The sequence below is a fragment of the Saccopteryx leptura genome, chromosome 5, assembly GCF_036850995.1.
Source record: "Saccopteryx leptura isolate mSacLep1 chromosome 5, mSacLep1_pri_phased_curated, whole genome shotgun sequence".
NCBI lineage: Eukaryota > Metazoa > Chordata > Mammalia > Chiroptera > Emballonuridae > Saccopteryx > Saccopteryx leptura.
The window spans coordinates 219,358,398-219,377,116 of record NC_089507.1 but is presented as its reverse complement, the minus strand read 5'-3'; the positions used below and the strand labels follow the sequence as shown (position 1 = coordinate 219,377,116).

Below are 18,719 nucleotides of genomic sequence, written 5' to 3'. Positions count from 1 at the left end.
AACTACCTCGTGCAGGAAAGCGCTGGAGGCATTGCTGAGCAGCTAAATGAACGACCACAGAATAGACACCTGTTCCCAGGACCCTGTGCTCCTGCCCCAGCCGGCCCACCTCCTCCCACGGGCAGCCTCCCTCCGGCTCGAACGCGCTGGGTCACACAGGACGCGTTTCCGGTCTGGGCGCTGGCCTTCTCTCCCTCAACACGGGCCTGTGACCTGTGCCCTGTGACCTTCACTCCCGCTGCCGCTCCTACTGGAGTCTGTGGGGCGGAGCCCGTCCTGTGGGGTCTGCCGCGACGCTGGGGGGGGGGCGGAGCCAGGACGGACGGACGGACGGACGCGCGGAGGAGGACCGCAGGTGGTGCCCACGGAAGGCCGAGGGGAGCGGAGGGCGCTTCCCCTTTGCAGTAAATGTCCGCCTGCTCAGCTTCAAGCGAAGACGCCCAGGGGTTGTCGGAAGATGCTGCTGCAGCGGAAAGCGCCCCCACCGAGCGCTCGGCCGGAATCCCAACCGCTCCGCCGGCTCCCCCGTGGGTGGCATCACCAACCGCTCCGCCGTCTCCCCGTGTGTGGCATCACCAACGGCTCCGCCGGCTCCCCCGTGGGTGGCATCACCAACCGCTCCGCCGGCTCCCCCGTGGGTGGCATCACCAACGGCTCCGCCGTCTCCCCGTGGGTGGCATCACCAACGGCTCCGCCGGCTCCCCCGTGGGTGGCATCACCAACCGCTCCGCCGGCTCCCCCGTGGGTGGCATCACCAACCGCTCCGCCGGCTCCCCTGTGGGTGGCATCACCGGCCCCTCTAAGGCGGGCCCTCTTCCGCGCTGTCCTGCTGAGGCTGACAATGTCACGCTGCCCGCGCTCCAGGCTCTCCTGCATGGGGGACGACCTTCACTGGGGACCTGACGTCCTCTGTGGGCTCTGGCTCTGCGTCCCGGGTCGCTGAGTGTGACAGACAGCCCCGCCCAGCCTGTCTGGCTGGCCGGCTCCCTTTCTCAGGTGCGTGCTCTGACGAGGAGAAGTGTAAGAAGCTGCCTGCTCTCCCTGCTGGCTGTCTCGCTGTGTCTTGCTCACGGAGGTTCACAGCCCCACCGGGGACTGATTGTGGGAGGCGCGAGGGAGGCCCCACGGCCCCAGCCTCACTGATGGCAAAGACAGTCCTTCCTCCATTATTCCCCAAGGGGCTTGGCAAACGTTTGGTTAAAGGGCTAGAGAGCTGACTATTTCAGGCACTGCCAGCCGAGAAGCGACATCATATTAATGTAGGTACCTCTACGACCCTTTAAAGTTGTCGACACTGTTTTTAGCTTGTGGGCCATTGAAAGGCAGGTGGGCAGGTCCGAGGTGGCCTGCGGGCTGTGGTTGGCTGACCTCGGCCACAGAATGCCACTCTTATATAAAAAAACAAGGGCCGACATCACATGCATTTGACAAAATTTGTCAAGTTGCATGTGTGAAGTGGGTGAATTTTGCTGTATAAAAGTGATACCTTTATAAAGATGATTTAAAAAAAACCATGAGCTATTTTCTTTCTGGGCTTGCTATTCTGTTCCATTTGCCCATCTGACCACCTTTGCTCCAAACTACAGCCAGAGGCGGATTTAAGGCGGGTGCCCTGGGCCCCAACTTCTGAAGGGCCCTGCAAAACCCCAACTTGACCCTTTTTTCTAACCTAAGGGGCCTAATATTTTCTTCTGCACCCAGGGCCTCAGCTGACCTTAATCCACCATTGACCACAGCATTTTAAATCTTGCAGCTCAGTGGTTTCACGGCGGGGGGAGGGGGAGCTTGTTTTGGCTGCGTGCAGGGTGGTGGGGGCTGCCCACCTCTAGGGGTGGGCCCAGGGGCGCCACCCCCCCCCCCCACGGTGCAGGACGGCCCCAGATGCCCACGGTGCTGACTGAGAAACCCTGCTGGGCCTCCTGGTGTGTCCCGACGTCTGAGACCAGGTCCCCCGTGCTCGGTGGTCCCAGGCCGTCCTGGCCCTATGCACTTCCGCTCAAACACACCAAGTCGGCGCTTTCCCCTCCCAGGAACAAGTACGCAGCAACCACGCCTGGGACTGTGTTGGGTCTACAGCAGGGGTCCCCAAACTTATTACACAGGGGGCCAGTTCACTGTCCCTCAGATCGTTGGAGGGCCAGATTATAAAAAAAACTATGAACAAATCCCTATGCACACTGCACATATCTTATTTTAAAGTAAAAATACAAAACGGGAACAAATACAATATTTAAAATAAAGAACAAGTAAATTTAAATCAACAAACTGGCCAGTATTTCAATGGGAACTATGCTCCTCTCAGTGACCACCAATGAAAGCGGTGCCCCTTCTGGAAGTGTGGCGGGGGCCGGATAAATGGCCTCAGGGGGCCACATGCGGCCCGCGGGCCATAGTTTGGGGACCCCCAGTCTACAGGAACCTCCGGGTGGCGCTGACGTCCCCACGGCACTGAACCTGCTTCACTCACGGGCATGCTCCCCCTCCTTTTTAAAGGACCCCTGTGGTCGCTCTCAATAATACAGAAGGGCCTTGGGACGGTTTTCGTTAGGCCTATTCCTCGTTACGTGATTGTGATCGAGGTCGTTCTAACATGCGTCTGGCTCCAGATCTCCTTTTCCGTTATTTATTTCTCATCAGTAGAGGGTCCGACGGGTATCACATCTGTGCTGTCCACACTCCTCGATGTCCGTGAGTCACCTATAGAGTCTTCTAGATCAGTGGTCCCCAACCTTTTTTGGGCCACAGACCGGTTTAATGCCAGAAAATATTTTCACAGACCGGCCTTTAGGGTGGGACGGATAAATGTATCACGTGATCAAGACAAGTGTCAAGAGTGAGTCTTAGACGGATGTAACAGAGGGAATCTGGTCACTTTTTAAAAATAAAACATCGTTCAGACTTAAATATAAATAAAGCGGAAATAATGTAAGTTATTTATTCTTTCTCTGCGGACTGGTACCGGTCCGCAGCCTGGGGGTTGGGGACCACTGCTCTAGATGTTCTGCACCCCCAGCCGTACACGCTGGTTCTATTTATTCGGATTTCCTGTCCGGGCCTAACCCTGGCGGGAACCCCCAGTGTGTGACGTGGGGGTGACCCTGTCCTATTCCGGATGTTGGGGAAGGCTTCAGGTATCCCAACAGCGGGCTGGGGTTTGCTGTGGGCTTTCCGTAGACCCCGCTTTATGGGATTAAGGACGGCGGTCCCCGCTTTTCCTAATAGGAGGAATATTTTCATCCAGAAGGGAGGTCACGTTTGACAACCACGGCGCAGAAGGTCATGTGGTTTCCACCCTTCGCGTGGGTTGATTTCGCTGTGACATCAACCCTGCGTTCTTGGGACGAACCAGCATGGCCATGACTTATCTTCTGTACACACAGCTGGATTCCAGTTTGTTAATGTTTTTCCTAGGTTTCTTTTTATTTGTATTTTTTCCCACATATGAGCGAGGCTGGCTGAAAAGGACCTTCTCCCTTGCTGTCCTTTTGAGGTTTTGGCTGGTTCTGGACACAGCCCTTGCTGGCTCTGGACAGAGTTCTTGGTGGTTTTGACCCAGGCGCCTGTTTGGTTGGGGGAGTGATGTCCACTGTTTAGCTCTCTGGACAACTTTCCATGAGAATTCATTTTAACCACTCCTGAAGGCGGGGGCAGAATTCACCACTGTAGCCGTGATGGGGTGAATGTGTCTTTGTGATAAGGATTTCAATTTAAATTTCCTTTAAATTGAAAACAGTTCAGACTTCCTTCTCGTGTTCATTTTGGTAGGTGGTCTATTTCTAGAGTGTTCGTGTAGGGCAGGGGTCCCCAAACTTTTTACACAGTGGGTCAGTTCACTGTCCCTCAGACCATTGGAGCGCCAGACTATAAAAAAACTATGCACAAATCCCTATGCACACTGCACATATCTTATTTTAAAGTAAAAATACAAAACGGGAACAAATACAATATTTAAAATAAAGAACAAGTAAATTTAAATCAACAAACTGACCAGTATTTCAGTGGGAACTATGCTCCTCTCACTGACCACCAATGAAAGAGGTGCCCCTTCCGGAAGTGCGGCGGGGGCCGGATAAACGGCCTCAGGGGGCCGCATGCGGCCTGCGGGCTGTAGTCTGGGGCCCCCTGGTGTAGGTCTTCAAACATACTGATTGGTACAGATGGTGCGTCACAGCCTTAGACGGCCTTTCCGGCGTCTGTGAGCTGGGAACGACGCCTCTTTTCATTCCCGGCCGGGACAAACTGCAACTATGTTTCACAGACGCGGCGGGACTGGCCGAGCGGAGCAAGGGCTGGCTTCCTCCGCTGACTGTTTCTGTGGTCTCCTCCTCTTGGTCCTACTTTTCCCTTCTCTCTCCTCCGCGGCTCGTGTCCTGCTCTTCTTACGGTTTCTCGAGGTGAATGTTTAGATGGCTGGCGTTCTGCCTGGCCCAGAGCATCAGCCCGTGAGCTGGAGAAGCCCTGGTTCAAACCCACAGCCTGGGTCGCTGGGTTCCCTCACGGTGCTGGGTTCACGGAGAAGGTCACTGCTGACGCCCTTCCGGAGCCTGGACTCTCCCACGTGGCAAAGGGGCTGCGGTCACAGGGCTCAGCCTCCCCGTCTGTGAAGCAGGGACAGTGACGGTGCCCGCCTGTGGAGATGTATCAGCTGAGCCGACACCACTCAGAGCAGGGGCCAAGGGACGTCCCAGAATGTCAGGACAGGTGGCTTTGGGTTTGCAGTGAGAGAGAACAGGTGGCCATGAAGGTGATGTGACTATAAGGAGGAACAGGTCGGTGGGCGGCAGAGACTCTGCCCTGCCGTCGGTCACGGTCACATTCACGCAATGGGGCGTGCGGCTCCACAGTGGCCCCATGACGGGGCTCGCCAGGACGCTGTGAGCCTGGGGCCGGCTCTGCGTCCCCTGCTGTGCCAGCCCGGGCTGGGGGTGGAGGCGCATGCTTCCTGGAACTAATTGCAATTACCTTCCACGGAGGAGGAGGGGGGGTGTTGATTGCATTAAAAATCTCTTCATTAACATGCCCAGCCAAAGGTGTCGTGAGATATTCAATTAGTGCTTTTATCTGAGGTGCTCCACAGGCTTCAAGGAGCCCTGCTCCTTGCTCACGAGGCACACGGTGCCTGTCTGTCTGTATGTCCGCCCTGCGGGCAGGGGCGGGCCCCACCACTGCTGCCCGGCCCTTCAGCCCCGCCCCCTGTAGCCCCGCCCCGCTCACAGAGCCCCGCCCATTCCCCGCAGCCCCACCCACCCAGAGCCACGCCCACTCCCGGAGCCCGCCCACCAGGAGCCCCGCCCCCACTGGACAGTGTCCTGGGGGCCTGCTTGCTACGTGGCTCCCCCTCAGGGAACAGCTTACGGCTTAAGATAATCACTCAGGAAAGAATGAAAAACTCGTCATCTGTCCTGGTTTGCGTCACCCCAAGGTGAGGCCCATGCCTTGGGGGTCACTGCTGTTAGAAATACGCGTTCCGATGCCTGGTTCAACGCATTCAATGTGTCTGTCCTTCCCAGCGGGGCCAGCTCACCAGGCACAATTCTGTCACCGAGTCACCTCTTTGTCCTTTGCAACCTAAACCACCTCTGCTTTGTTTAAAATTAAGACGCAGACCCCTGTTTTCCCAAAGTGGGCTCCCTGGGACACCCACTCGGCAGGAAGTGCCACGAGGAGGGTTCCTTGGCCACCAGGGTCGGGGACACTTGCAGACTGTCCCTCTGAGGCTCGGACAGCATGCCTGTGCAGGAGGCCGGGCAAATCTGGGGGCAGCGTTCCCGCCACCCTGTTGAACCCTCTACTCCCCACGCACGGCCCTTTTCCGAGGGAGCCGCGAACTCGGACCAAGGTCTCCTCCCACCGCTTACTGCGGGCGCTTTCCTTTGCGAACGAGCCCCGCGCGGCCTCACAGTGATGTGATGACCCCGCGGGCCCCACGTGGTCAGTGAGGGCTTCCCACGCGTCCTCCCTTCAGGCAGGTGGGTGTGAGCAGTTGGCCAGTTGGTCTGGGTGCCTCTGCTGGCCCGGCAGCAGCCCCCACACCCTTTGGACACGTGAAGCCTAACACTGAGGGTCTTGGGGGTTGGCTCTGGGTTTCCGAGGCATGTCCCGACCAGGGGAGGGTGAGTTCAGCCCGCCCTGTCCTGCAGACACAGGCCTTGCTGGGAAGTCAGGGGGACGTGAAGTCACGGGGGGTGGGGTAGCGCTGTCTGGCTTGTGTCCATGTGACCTCGCCACCTCTTCTTCCTCCCTGGGTCCTCTTCTCCCCCCCTTTCTCTTTCTCTGACTCTCTCTCTCTGAATCGGTTTTACACCAGCTGCTCGGCTGTCTAGAATGGTCGGCCGCGTGGCCTTGGTGTACTTCACACCCCTCCGGGCTTGGGAGCCTCCGGGGCTGGTGACTACAAGCCTCAGGCGTCAGGTGGACACGTGAGACCCCTGTCTAAAAAAACTACTAAGCCTGTCAGGATGGTGACAGCAGTGTGTGAAACCCAGCATGGGCCCTGCCTCAGCAAGGTGGACAATGGGGGAGGGGGCCTCCGGCAGGCGCCCCCTGGGGGGGTCAGCTTATGGTCGGGGGCCTTTGCAGAGGGGTCCTGCTACAACGAACCAAGGAGGAAAGACGCTCACCAAGCCCACCGCGTGCGGCCACCCTTACCTTGTGCTCAGAGACTGCGGATGAGGTCGGGGCCACCAGCAGCCGCACCACGGCCTCCCATCGCTCGGCCGCCTGGCTGTCCCACGCGGTCACAGTGAAGGCCACCTCCTGGGAGGGGATCCACAGCTCCCGGGCGGCGAAGACCGTCCCGTCCGCCGCGACGTTGAAGTCCATGCTGCTGGTCTCATAGTGCATCCCCTTGGTCCCCAAACAGCTGCTGAACTGTACTGCAAGAGGAGGAGAGGAGGGAGAGGAGGGTCAGAGGGCAGGGCAGCGTTCCCACGGCTTCCTGTGAGGTGCTGGGCCGGGGCGGGATCTGGCCGTTCGCACTGGTTCGGCAGAACTGATACCTAATTCCTTGTGGAGGTCAGCGAACCGGTTGTTCAAAGGGCCCTTGTCATCAGGGTTCTCTCTCTGGTGGGCGCCTGGACAGGCGCCCAATGTGGAAACCACACACTGACATTCCCGACTCCTTTTTAACATTTATCTGCGCAACAGCGTATTCTAAGCGCCCACAGTGACGATCGTTCCGTCCACAGGTGAAAAAAATTGCAAGTGAGGACGCCAGTCAGGAAGCGCTATGGAAATACCTTTAATAACAGTTTTACTGTTTTTCACCAGGTATTATCTAATACTTTTTCATTAATAACTTAAAGCTCTTATAATCTAGTTTTGTGTACCTCTTTTATTGCTCTTACTCAAGTATTAAATGCATGAAATAATAAACTACTAGCATCGTTTCTTTATACTTAGAACAGTCGTTAGGGCAGAGAACCGGGTGTTGAGATGATCTGAATCCCACCCTTGCTTCCACCACATTCTGACTCCAGTACTGGGTGTTCTCTCCCCCCCGGGGGACTCGCAGAGGCAACAAAACCAATGACGCACTTTTTGTGAAACCCAAGAGACAGCTGCGCTGCCTTTGCGCCAGGACGGTTCCGGAGTCTGGGGGCGGGGTGGCGTGGCGCTGGGCGTTCCCTGCCCCAAAACAGGTTCCTCGCCAGCCACGTGCAGGCTGGGAAGCCCCTAACGGAGCTCTTTTCCAGCCCAGGGACGGAGAATAGCAGTTCTGAGCAGAGCTCGAATCCACTGCGTTCTCTGGTCTATTTATTTACTTATGTATCTGTTTAAGTGAGAAGATGAGAAGATAGAAAGACAGACTCCCACATGTGCCCCAACTGGGATCTACCCAGCAACTCCTGTCTGGGGCTGATGCTCTGCCCATCTGGGGCCGATGCTCACAATGGAGCTATTTTTAATGCCTAAGGCAAAAGCTCCATGGACCATCCTCGGCACCAGGGGCTGAGGCACTCGAACCAGTCGGAGCCTTGGCTGTGGGAGGGGGAGAAAGAGAGAGAGAGGGAAAGGGGAGGGGGAGGAATGGAGAAACAGATGGGTGCTTCTCCAGTGTGCCCTGACTGGGAATCAAACCAGGGACTTCCACATGCTGGTTTGATGCTCTCTCACTGAGCCAACGGGCCAAGGCCTCTGGTCTGTTTTACTCCATGACACAAACCTGCAAACTGTCCACCAGGATGGGCAGGGCCCGAGCTGGGCCGGCAGTGACTTCAGGGCAGCCAGGTGCTTTCTCAGGGACCTGGTCCGGAGTGCAGGCAGCCAGTGTGCCCCCTCTGCTCGGTGGGCACGGTGCTTGTTTCCCCAAACACGAATCGTGCACCGGGATGCTGGCCCCTCCTGATGACTGTGTCATGGGGTGCTTGCCCCTCTGTGGCGGGGCGATGTCCCGGGAGCGGTGGACGCGCACGGCGCACAGCGCACCTCCGTGCGGGAGCCCCAGCGGCTGCCCCCTCGCACCTCGTGAAGTACCAGGCGCCCGCTCGCCTGCGTGTCACGTTCTCCCGATGGGAGCAATGGATGAAGTTACCTCGTCTTTATAAAAACGCGGGCACCTCGGCAGTTGTGGTGGGAGGATTGGTGTTTTTAAGCAATTTCCCTGTCGCCGCGAACATGATTTAATTACTATTTATTCTAGAAATGGAAAAAAACAGCTCCTCACTGCTACGTGTGATTGGCGTGTGACCACCGTGCTCACCGCCGGCCCCCGCCTCCAGCCCTGAAGTAATAAGTACCGGGAACGCTCCCTCGTCTCAGACACGTCATCTTAGCGCCCCTGTTACCAGCCCCTCCCATGGGGGGGTTAAGCTGCCGATGTTTTTAAATGCAGAGACCGGTGCTCCCGCCCCCCTCTGGCCTGAGAGAGGACACGTGCAGGGCAGGAGGATGACCGTGACCCTGGGCGGCGGCTCTGTGGAAATCCCCCTCGATGAGGGGACAATTACCTGGCGCCCCCTTGACAGGAAAGCCCCAGACTGCGCTTAGAGGGCCGCTCACCCCCACGGCAAACACGTTAAAATCAGCAACAAACAGTGAGTCAGTCAGCGCTGACAGCCGGCTGTCACCAACAGAGACAAAAACAGCAGCTGTGTGATTGCTGGGAGATTCGCCCCAAATGCATAAATAAGCCCCTCTGTTCTCTACGCCCGGGTTTCTAATGACACTGACGGAGCCGGACAGCCCGGGGGGGTGTGCGTGTCCCCCGGGTTTCTAATGACACTGACGGAGCCGGACAGCCCGGGGGGGTGTGCGTGTCCCCCGGGTTTCTAATGACACTGACGGAGCCGGACAGCCCGGGGGGGGGGTGTGCGTGTCCCCCGGGTTTCTAATGACACTGACGGAGCCGGACAGCCCGGGGGGGTGTGCGTGTCCCCAGGGCTCTGCTGGCGTTTGAGGCGAGTGTCGACGCTGCTTTAGAACACTCTGTGTGCGTGCGGCGGCCCCTCCAGAGGCCCGGGCTGCTGTCCGCAGGGACGGGGACGCTCAGAGGACGGTGGACGAGAGACCCTCGGGGACGTGGAGGGTGACGTCACCAGAAACAGCTGGGGGGGACAGCCATCCTGGAATCACGCCTGCGGGTCACACCAGGGGCTTCCCCACGCGGGGTGCTCACATGGTCTGCGGGGGTTTCTAAAACGTCCGCATCTTCCCAGTCTGTGTCTGACGCGAACCCGTCCCGTCAGGAGAGGGCAGGGGCCCGGGACCACCCAAAACCCCTAGCGTCTGGCCGCCGTGTGACCAACCGTCACGTGGCTGGTCTGCTCTGTCCAGCGGTGTCACGCTCACCATCCCGTCTGAGATCCTGAGCCTTCCCTGAGGTGGGGGTGGGGGAGGAGTTGTCACTTGGCCGTGAAGATGGGGGGCCAGCTTGCGGGAGGAGGGGAATCGGAACCACGCGGCTGCCCCGAGGTTCTGGAACCTGAAGATGGCACCGCTCGATGCCCTCGGCTATGGAGCGGGCACTGGCTTCTTTGTTCTCTTCTCCGGGGACATCTGGACGCCTTCCTTAAAGATCGCTGTGTCCCCCGCGCACCTCACTGGCTCCTCGCAGAGCCGTGCACAGCGCCGCTTGTCACGGGCTGTGCCAGAAAGGTGCGCCCACGAAAGGGGCACGCGGTCCCCTCATTAGGAGACTTCATGTTTAACCCTTTACCCTCGTCATTTTTAATTGCTCCCTCTGTGAGAGGAGCCGAGGTGACAGTGTGCTGGGGACGGGGAGCGGAGGACACTCGGAGCACCTCCTTGTTGGCAGCAGCCCGCCTGACATTTACGGGGGCAGGGAGCTGCCTGTCCTCAACGCCGGCGCTCTGGAGAACCACGCCGCGGTTATGAAACATCCCTTCGTCCCGTTTTTCTTGTCAGGGGAGTTGAGAAAGGTCCAGTGAGCCAGAGGTGAGCTTGTAGCTAGGACTGTGCTGAGGAGTGGACATGTGCACCTGACCGTCTGCTTGCCTAATGCCTTCCTTCCCTCCCTCTATCCATCTGTCATCCATCTATCCATCCATCATCCCTCCCTCCCTCCCTCCCTCCCCCTATCATCCATCATCCATCCACACTTTTTTTTTTTGTATTTTTCTGAAGCTGGAAATGGGGAGAGACAGTCAGACAGACTCCCGCATGCGCCCGAGCGGGATCCACCCGGCACGCCCACCAGGGGCGACGCTCTGCCCACCAGGGGGCGATGCTCTGCCCATCCTGGGCGTCGCTCTGTCGCGACCAGAGCCACTCTAGCGCCTGGGGCAGAGGCCAAGGAGCCATCCCCAGCGCCCGGGCCATCTTTGCTCCAATGGAGCCTCGGCTGCGGGAGGGGAAGAGAGAGACAGAGAGGAAGGAGGGGGGGGGTGGAGAAGCAGATGGGTGCTTCTCCTGTGTGCCCTGGCCGGGAATCGAACTCGGGACTTCCGCACGCCAGGCCGACGCTCTACCGCTGAGCCAACCGGCCAGGGCTATCCACACTTCTGAGCAACTGCCCACCCCACCCTCCCTGACACTCAGCGCATCTCCGGGGTTGGTCCAGGCACTGTCCAGGTACTGCACCATCAGAGGAGGTCAGGGCAGCCCAGGGGGCAGCATAAGGTTGAGGACGTTTGAAGTAGGAGAGGCAGCCGTGAGCAGGAGCCCTAGTGGCGTCCACTGCGTGCCCACATGCCCAGGGCCCCCAAGGAGGCTTCTCCTCCCGTGGATTCTCCGAAGCATCGCCGGCCCTGCGGGGCCCTGCGCTCTCAGGGAGGTGAGCCCCACGCACCGGCGCCTTCTTCCCGGGACGGCGGCCAGAGCTGCCGTGTGAACCGTCAAGTGACCACTCAGAGCTCCACTCGGAGTGGAGGTCAGCCTTTCGCTGCATCCTTGAGTTTAACCTTCCCCCAGGAGGAGACCACGGTTAGCCACCTCTGCTCCACTGACGGGCAGAAGGCGGGGAGGGGACGTCCCTGGCCCCAGACTTCACAACCAGAACATGATGGAGGCAGAGCTTCAACGTGGGGCCTCCTGGCCCCCAAGCCCATGCCCTCCAGAGAGAACCGCTGGCTGGTCTCACCCCACCCCACCTCTCCTGGCTCACTGGCACCCCTGACCCTCAGACAACGCATCTCCTGTCCAGTGGCCAAGGGCTCCAAGCACTAGCCCTTGATGTATCAGTTCCCCTTGCCTGCAATGCCCATCACTGCTGTGTACCTCCTCCGAGGAGCCTTCCTGGATTTATTTTAGCTGCTGACCCCTCTCCCCCCAGACTCCAGTGATGTCCCATAGGCATGGGGTGACGTAAGGTGGTCTGCCCCCTTTACCATGGACACTGTTCAGATTTGCAGGTGCACGCTGAAAATAAGAAGCAGAGCAGCGGTTAGTGGTGTTATCAGTGGTGGCGCTGAGTGAGGCTCCTCGGAGGAGGGGCTGGTTCACAGCCCACATCTGCTGTCCTCTCCGCAGCCTCGGAATGGAGGCGGCTTCGTGGGAACTTGAGGAACGAGGACCCTCGGGTGTCCTCCTCGCTGCCTCCCGATGTGCGGGTTTGGAACATAAACAGGTTGCTGCATGCACCTGTCTCCCCACTCGGCACACCGTCAGACCTCTGCCCACGGCCGCAGATGCCCGTCAGCACCGGGGTGCCTGTGCGGGAACTGCGCGCCGGCCGACCGCCAGACTCCAGAAGGGTCCGTCCCGTAGGCCAGGCCCCCGGGAGCAGTCAGCGTGAGCGTGGCCACGGCAGATGTGCCTGGACCTCGTGGAGGCGCGTCCGGTGGGCGCCAGGCGAGGCCTGGGGCTCGTGGTCGGCGGCGTCTCCTCTGTCCTGCTTTGCTCGGCACGGATTCCTGAGGCGGCCACGTGTTTGCCGATACTGGCAATGCGCCAATCCCAGCCGAGTGCGGGCGAGGCTGCCACCCTGCCCCCCCAGCGGGGTGCCACGTCCGAGCCCCACCGTGCGAGCCAGGGGGGAGGACAGGTAGGGGCCCCGTCGATGGCCGGAGCACTTCACCCAGAGGATGCGCCTCCTTGGGGACACGTGACCTGGGTGCTCATCCGTCGTGTCCTTGTCCTGCTCTGCAGACGTCCGAGTCCCCGTGGCCGCTCCCTACACTTCCTTCCACTGTCACCCCGAGAACCGGTGTCCTGCTCTGCAGACGTCCGAGTCCCCGTGGCCGCTCCCTACACTTCCTTCCACTGTCACCCCGAGAACCGGTGTCCTGCTCTGCAGACGTCCGAGTCCCCATGGCCGCTCCCTACACTTCCTTCCACTGTCACCCCGAGAACCGGTGTCCTGCTCAGCCCGGCAGTGACCTGCTCTAGGAGGGCATGTCCACTAGGATGAAGACTGTTGGAACCTCAACTATGCCTTTAAAACTTTATAGGGACATGCACTCAACCAAAATGTGGCCATTCTCTCAGCCCGAAGAGGCCCTGTCCTCAGCAACGTGCACGGAGAAGGCAAGGTCCAAGTCCCCACGGGTCACGGGCGGCCCCTTCGTCCACTGTCCCCTCAGCAGGGACCAGACGCCCCCTCGACCCTCCCTGTCCCTCCTTCCCGGCCCCTGCTGCGGTGAGGGGGGCAGGAAGCTGAGCTCACTCTCCCTCAGTCGGCTCAGGACACGAGTCACGCCCGTGCAATCACCCCGAGTTTCTTCTGCAGACAGCTGTGCCCACGCAGCTGCCCCCTGGCCGCGCCTCCCGTCTCTGACCTCCCCGGGAGACCGCGGGCCCTTCGGGAGTCCCGGTGAAGGGGAGTGCGGACCCCGAGGCGTCCCATTCCGAGACTCGGTGCCCGTGCGGGCGAGTGTCTCCACGGAGGGCCGTACGAGCTGCCTGCCCTCCGTCCTCCCCGCCCCGCCGTCCGTGGCTCAGTCGCTGTGACCCCCCCCACCCGCGCCCGTCCACGCTGCGCGCACGGACGCTCCCTCCCGCCTGGCCCTGCGTGTGCGGCCGCCCTTAGGTCCTCCTCTCCCCCGCCCCAGGCTGCTGGGGGCTGTCCTCCGTGTCCCCAAGGCTGCTGCCCCCTGCCTGCTTCACGGGGGTCCACACACTCCAGCCGCCTGTGAGCCCGGGAAGGCGGGGGCGCGTCCTGCCCTCCTCACCGCTGTCTGCAGCACCTACCGCCAGGGCCGCCTGGCACCGGGCCGGTGACGGAGAAACGCCAAATTCCGTTTCCCTTCACTTGGAAAGTGGACGTCCAATGAGCTACTGTGCCGTGAGGAGACATGGGGGAACTTTTAATGTGTTAGTAAATGGCCGAAACCCCCAGACCGAAACCCCCAGTGCTGGCCCGGGTTTAGGGGGGAAGGGGGCTGACGGGTGGAGGAGCACAGAGGTGTTTAGGGCTGTGCAGCTGCTCTGGGAGAAGCCACCATGGTGACGACATGGAGCCATGGCACCGGCCCTGTGTAAACTGCGGACTCCAGTTAGTAACAATGTATCCGTACCGGCTCATCAGCTGTAACCGCTCCGCAGTATGCAGGCAACATGTTAGCAACCGGGAAACGTGCAGAGGGAGAGGGGGCGCGGGCACCCTGTGCTTTCTGCTCGGTTTTTCCATAAACCTGAAACGTCTCTAAAACATAAAGTCTATTAGAGAGTGGATAGTCACTAATCCGTTAGACACACCATCTCCAGAGGAAGCTCTCCTCCTCAGAAACGTGATAGACTCCGTTTTAAAGCAAAACATTGAAACCTCTCTCACGCCATTCCACGGACGGCGGGGGACATAAAAACCAGCTTCTCCCTCTGGGTCCCTCATCGTGTGCCAGGGCCCCGATCTTACACCGTTACTGACATCTCTCCCAGGATGTTCTTTCTGTCCAGAACAGGGAGCCACGGCGGCAGCACCCACGGGCCCTGGTCGGAGTGACCTGCATTTTCCAGCCTGTCCTGCCTCCCCCTCCAGTGCTGCCCGGATAAACCCTGAGTCCTTGTGACACTGGTGGCAGTTTGAGAGCTGGAGGCTGGGTGGGGGGAGCAGTGCCTGGACACGCGGGGACCCGTCTGCGCCCCCGGGGACCCGTCTGCACGCCCGGGGACCCGCCTGCGCCCCCGGGGACCCGTCTGCACGCCCGGGGACCCGTCTGCACGCCCGGGGACCCGTCTGCACGCCCGGGGACCCGTCTGCACGCCCGGGGACCTGTCTGCTCCCCCGGGGACCTGTCTGCACGCCCGGGGACCTGCCTGCGCCCGGGGACCCGTCTGCGCCCCCGGGGACCTGCCTGCGCCCGGGGACCCGTCTGCGCCCCCAGGGACCTGTCTGCACGCCCGGGGACCCGTCTGCACGCCCGGGGACCCGTCTGCGCCCCCGGGGACCCGTCTGCACGCCCAGGGACCCGTCTGCGCCCCCGGGGACCCGTCTGCACGCCCGGGGACCCGTCTGCACACCCGGGGACCCGTCTGCGCCCCCGGGGACCTGTCTGCGCCCCCGGGGACCTGTCTGCACCCCCGCACGGGAAGGCGACAGGGCTTAGGTCTCCGCAGGGCCTGAGCCCACCAGGGATTCTCTGACCTCTGCTGCTAATCAGCAGCCCTTTGTTCAGGAGGACAAACGGACAGGGGCACTGGGAGGAGCAGGACTAGGAAGGGGAGAAAGTCTGGGCCTAAGGAGGGTCATTTACGCACAAGTTCTTCTCCGAGCGAGGTCTGGGCTCCCCGTTAGTAAGTCCCTCTGATGTCCCCTGCGAGTGGAGCACAGCGGCGCTGACGCTGGTGGCATCTCTAATGGAACACTCCCACCCAGACTCAGGGGGGGCTGGTGGACGTCCAGCGTGCAGACGCTCCCGTACCCTGGGCAGTGCCAGGGCGCCCGTGGAAACCCTGCAGTCAGTGCCCGGTGGGCAACGTGGTCCACGGCCTAGGATGACCTTGTTGCTCCCACGCGTAGAAAGGAGGACGGGGGTGGGCACTGAGGCATGGGTCCCGCCCAGGGTCACTGCCGGGAGGGCCAGGTGGTCCGTGTCTCCATCCATCCCCAGGGATGTGAGAGCCGTCCTAAAGGTCATGGATGTCGGTGTGAGGTTGGGGGGGGGGCTGCTCAGACCTTGGCTGTCCCATTCAAGATCTGAGTGACCATCTGCTTCTTTACTGAAATGGAGGCGAGTCTTAGGACTGGCGGAAAAGGCTACGTTTTTACTGAACATCCGGAAGTAACGTTCTGTGAATTTTCATTCATTCTTCATTCAGCAGTGGCTCAGCTGTCCACCTGGGCCTCCTGGGGGCACCTGCAGCCCGTGATCTAACTGAACCCTCAGAAACCTGGACAGAAGCCCTGTGACTCCCACTTCCCAGAAGAAGAAACCGAGGCTCAGAGAGGTCAGCTGACCCCTCAGCCCCGCCTCGATGCCCACGGCCAGAGAGCAGCAGACACTGTGCTGACGGGGAACCCTACTGCTCCTGACCGCAGCCTTGTGCCGAGTGCCCCCTTCCTTCTCACTGCCGGGGGGGGGGGCTGTCCCTTCCGGGGGGGGGGGCTGTCCCTTCCTTCTCACTGCCGGGGGGGGGGGGGCTGTCCCTTCCCGGACACGTCTGCTGTGACAAGAGCACAGGGCTCACGGCGCCCTCCGCGGACCACCTCCCTCTCCAGAGCGTCTCCCTCTGCGGGGCCCGGGCTTTGGAGACCTGGGTCAGGCTCCAGCTCCCTGCCCTCGGGGCTCCCGTCCCCCACGGGACCGCCATGCATGTGAGGAAGGGACAGCCAGGGTTCAGCGAAGGGGACCCTGGGAGGACCTTGCGCAGCACGAGAGGCAGGATCTCTATTTTTAGAGCCGCTAGCCTCTGTCTCATTAGCGGCTTGCACTTCAGGACCGAGCTAATGAAGTCGTTCACAGTTAAGGCCCAGGTAGAGAGACGTCCCCACAGCTGCCTCCCCTCCCCCGACCCCCCCATGTTCCTCTCTTCAGATGGGGGGAGAGCCAGCAAGAGTAGGGGCGCCCCGATGGGCCTCCAGGCACGCCTTATTATTTTACTCCATTTTCTCTAAAGGGCCGTTGGGGGCTGTTCTGATTTAAGTGTGCTCCTGCTCGGTGACCATCCACCCCGGTCTTTCCCCCGCGAGCTCTCACTCCTGCTCGGTGACCATCCACCCCGGGTCTTTCCCCCGCGAGCTCTCGCTCCTGCTCGGTGACCATCCGTCCGGGTCTTTCCCCCACAAGCTCTCGCTCCTGCTCGGTGACCATCCACCCCGGGTCTTTCCCCCGCGAGCTCTCGCTCCTGCTCGGTGACCATCCGTCCGGGTCTTTCCCCCGCGAGCTCTCGCTCCTGCTCGGTGACCATCCGTCCGGGTCTTTCCCCCGCGAGCTCTCGCTCCTGCTTGGTGACCATCCACCCCGGTCTTTCCCCCACAAGCTCTCGCTCCTGCTCGGTGACCATCCGTCCGGGTCTTTCCCCCGCGAGCTCTCGCTCCTGCTCGGTGACCATCCACCCCGGTCTTTCCCCCGCGAGCTCTCGCTCCTGCTCGGTGACCATCCGCCCCGGTCTTTCCCCCGCGAGCTCTCGCTCCTGCTCGGTGACCATCCGCCCCGGTCTTTCCCCCACAAGCTCTCGCTCCTGCTCGGTGACCATCCACCCCGGTCTTTCCCCCACAAGCTCTCGCTCCTGCTCGGTGACCATCCGTCCGGGTCTTTCCCCCGCGAGCTCTCGCTCCTGCTCGGTGACCATCCACCCCGGTCTTTCCCCCACAAGCTCTCGCTCCTGCTCGGTGACCATCCGCCCCGGTCTTTCCCCCACAAGCTCTCGCTCCTGCTCGGTGACCATCCACCCCGGTCTTTCCCCCACAAGCTCTCGCTCCTGCTCGGTGACCATCCACCCCGGTCTTTCCCCCGCGAGCTCTCGCTCCTGCTCGGTGACCATCCGCCCCGGTCTTTCCCCCGCGAGCTCTCGCTCCTGCTCGGTGACCATCCGTCCGGGTCTTTCCCCCACAAGCTCTCGCTCCTGCTCGGTGACCATCCACCCCTGTCTTTCCCCCGCGAGCTCTCGCTCCTGCTCGGTGACCATCCGCCCCGGTCTTTCCCCCACAAGCTCTCGCTCCTGCTCGGTGACCATCCGTCCGGGTCTTTCCCCCACAAGCTCTCGCTCCTGCTCGGTGACCATCCACCCCGGTCTTTCCCCCGCGAGCTCTCGCTCCTGCTCGGTGACCATCCGCCCCGGTCTTTCCCCCGCGAGCTCTCGCTCCTGCTCGGTGACCATCCACCCCGGTCTTTCCCCCGCGAGCTCTCGCTCCTGCTCGGTGACCATCCGTCCGGGTCTTTCCCCCACAAGCTCTCGCTCCTGCTCGGTGACCATCCACCCCGGTCTTTCCCCCACAAGCTCTCGCTCCTGCTCGGTGACCATCCACCCCGGTCTTTCCCCCGCGAGCTCTCGCTCCTGCTCGGTGACCATGCGCCCCGGTCTTTCCCCCGCGAGCTCTCGCTCCTGCTCGGTGACCATCCGCCCCGGTCTTTCCCCCGCGAGCTCTCGCTCCTGCTCGGTGACCATCCACCCCGGTCTTTCCCCCGCGAGCTCTCGCTCCTGCTCGGTGACCATCCACCCCGGTCTTTCCCCCGCGAGCTCTCGCTCCTGCTCGGTGACCATCCGCCCCGGTCTTTCCCCCGCGAGCTCTCGCTCCTGCTCGGTGACCATCCGCCCCGGTCTTTCCCCCGCGAGCTCTCGCTCCTGCTCGGTGACCATCCGTCCGGGTCTTTCCCCCACGAGCTCTCGCTCCTGCTCGGTGACCATCCGCCCCGGTCTTTCCCCCACAAGCTCTCGCTCCTGCTCGGTGACCATCCGCCCCGGTCTTTCCCCCGCGAGCTCTCGCTCCTGCTCGGTGACCATGCGCCCCGGTCTTTCCCCCGCGAGCTCTCGCTCCTGCTCGGTGACCATCCGCCCCGGTCTTTCCCCCGCGAGCTCTCGCTCCTGCTCGGTGACCATCCGCCCCGGTCTTTCCCCCGCGAGCTCTCGCTCCTGCTCGGTGACCATCCACCCCGGTCTTTCCCCCGCGAGCTCTCGCTCCTGCTCGGTGACCATCCACCCCGGTCTTTCCCCCGCGAGCTCTCACGGACCTCTTCCCAGACGCACGGAGGACGTGACGCTTGAGCCCGGGTGAGGACTGGGAACGGCAGAGAGCCCCCACCCCCTACAAGCTGAGGTCCACACATGGACAGCTGCTCCCAAAGTCACAGGGACGGTGGCACGAGTGCGAACGGGCGTCCCCGCCCAGAGAGCTGCCCCACAACGCCGCCTCCCAGGCCTCACAGTACAGGGATCCACGCCCT

At 61.3% G+C, this 18,719-nt stretch overlaps 1 protein-coding gene across 1 annotated transcript in view; it reads right to left on the bottom strand.

Annotated features, from left to right (window-relative positions):
• CDH4 (cadherin 4) overlaps positions 1–18,719 on the bottom strand; it is a 357,761-nt gene that overhangs the window by 90,279 nt on the left and 248,763 nt on the right. The window contains exon 3 of the mRNA XM_066384328.1: positions 6,649–6,875. Coding sequence (XP_066240425.1) covers positions 6,649–6,875 — 227 coding nt within the window. The remainder of the gene's footprint in view (positions 1–6,648; positions 6,876–18,719) is intronic.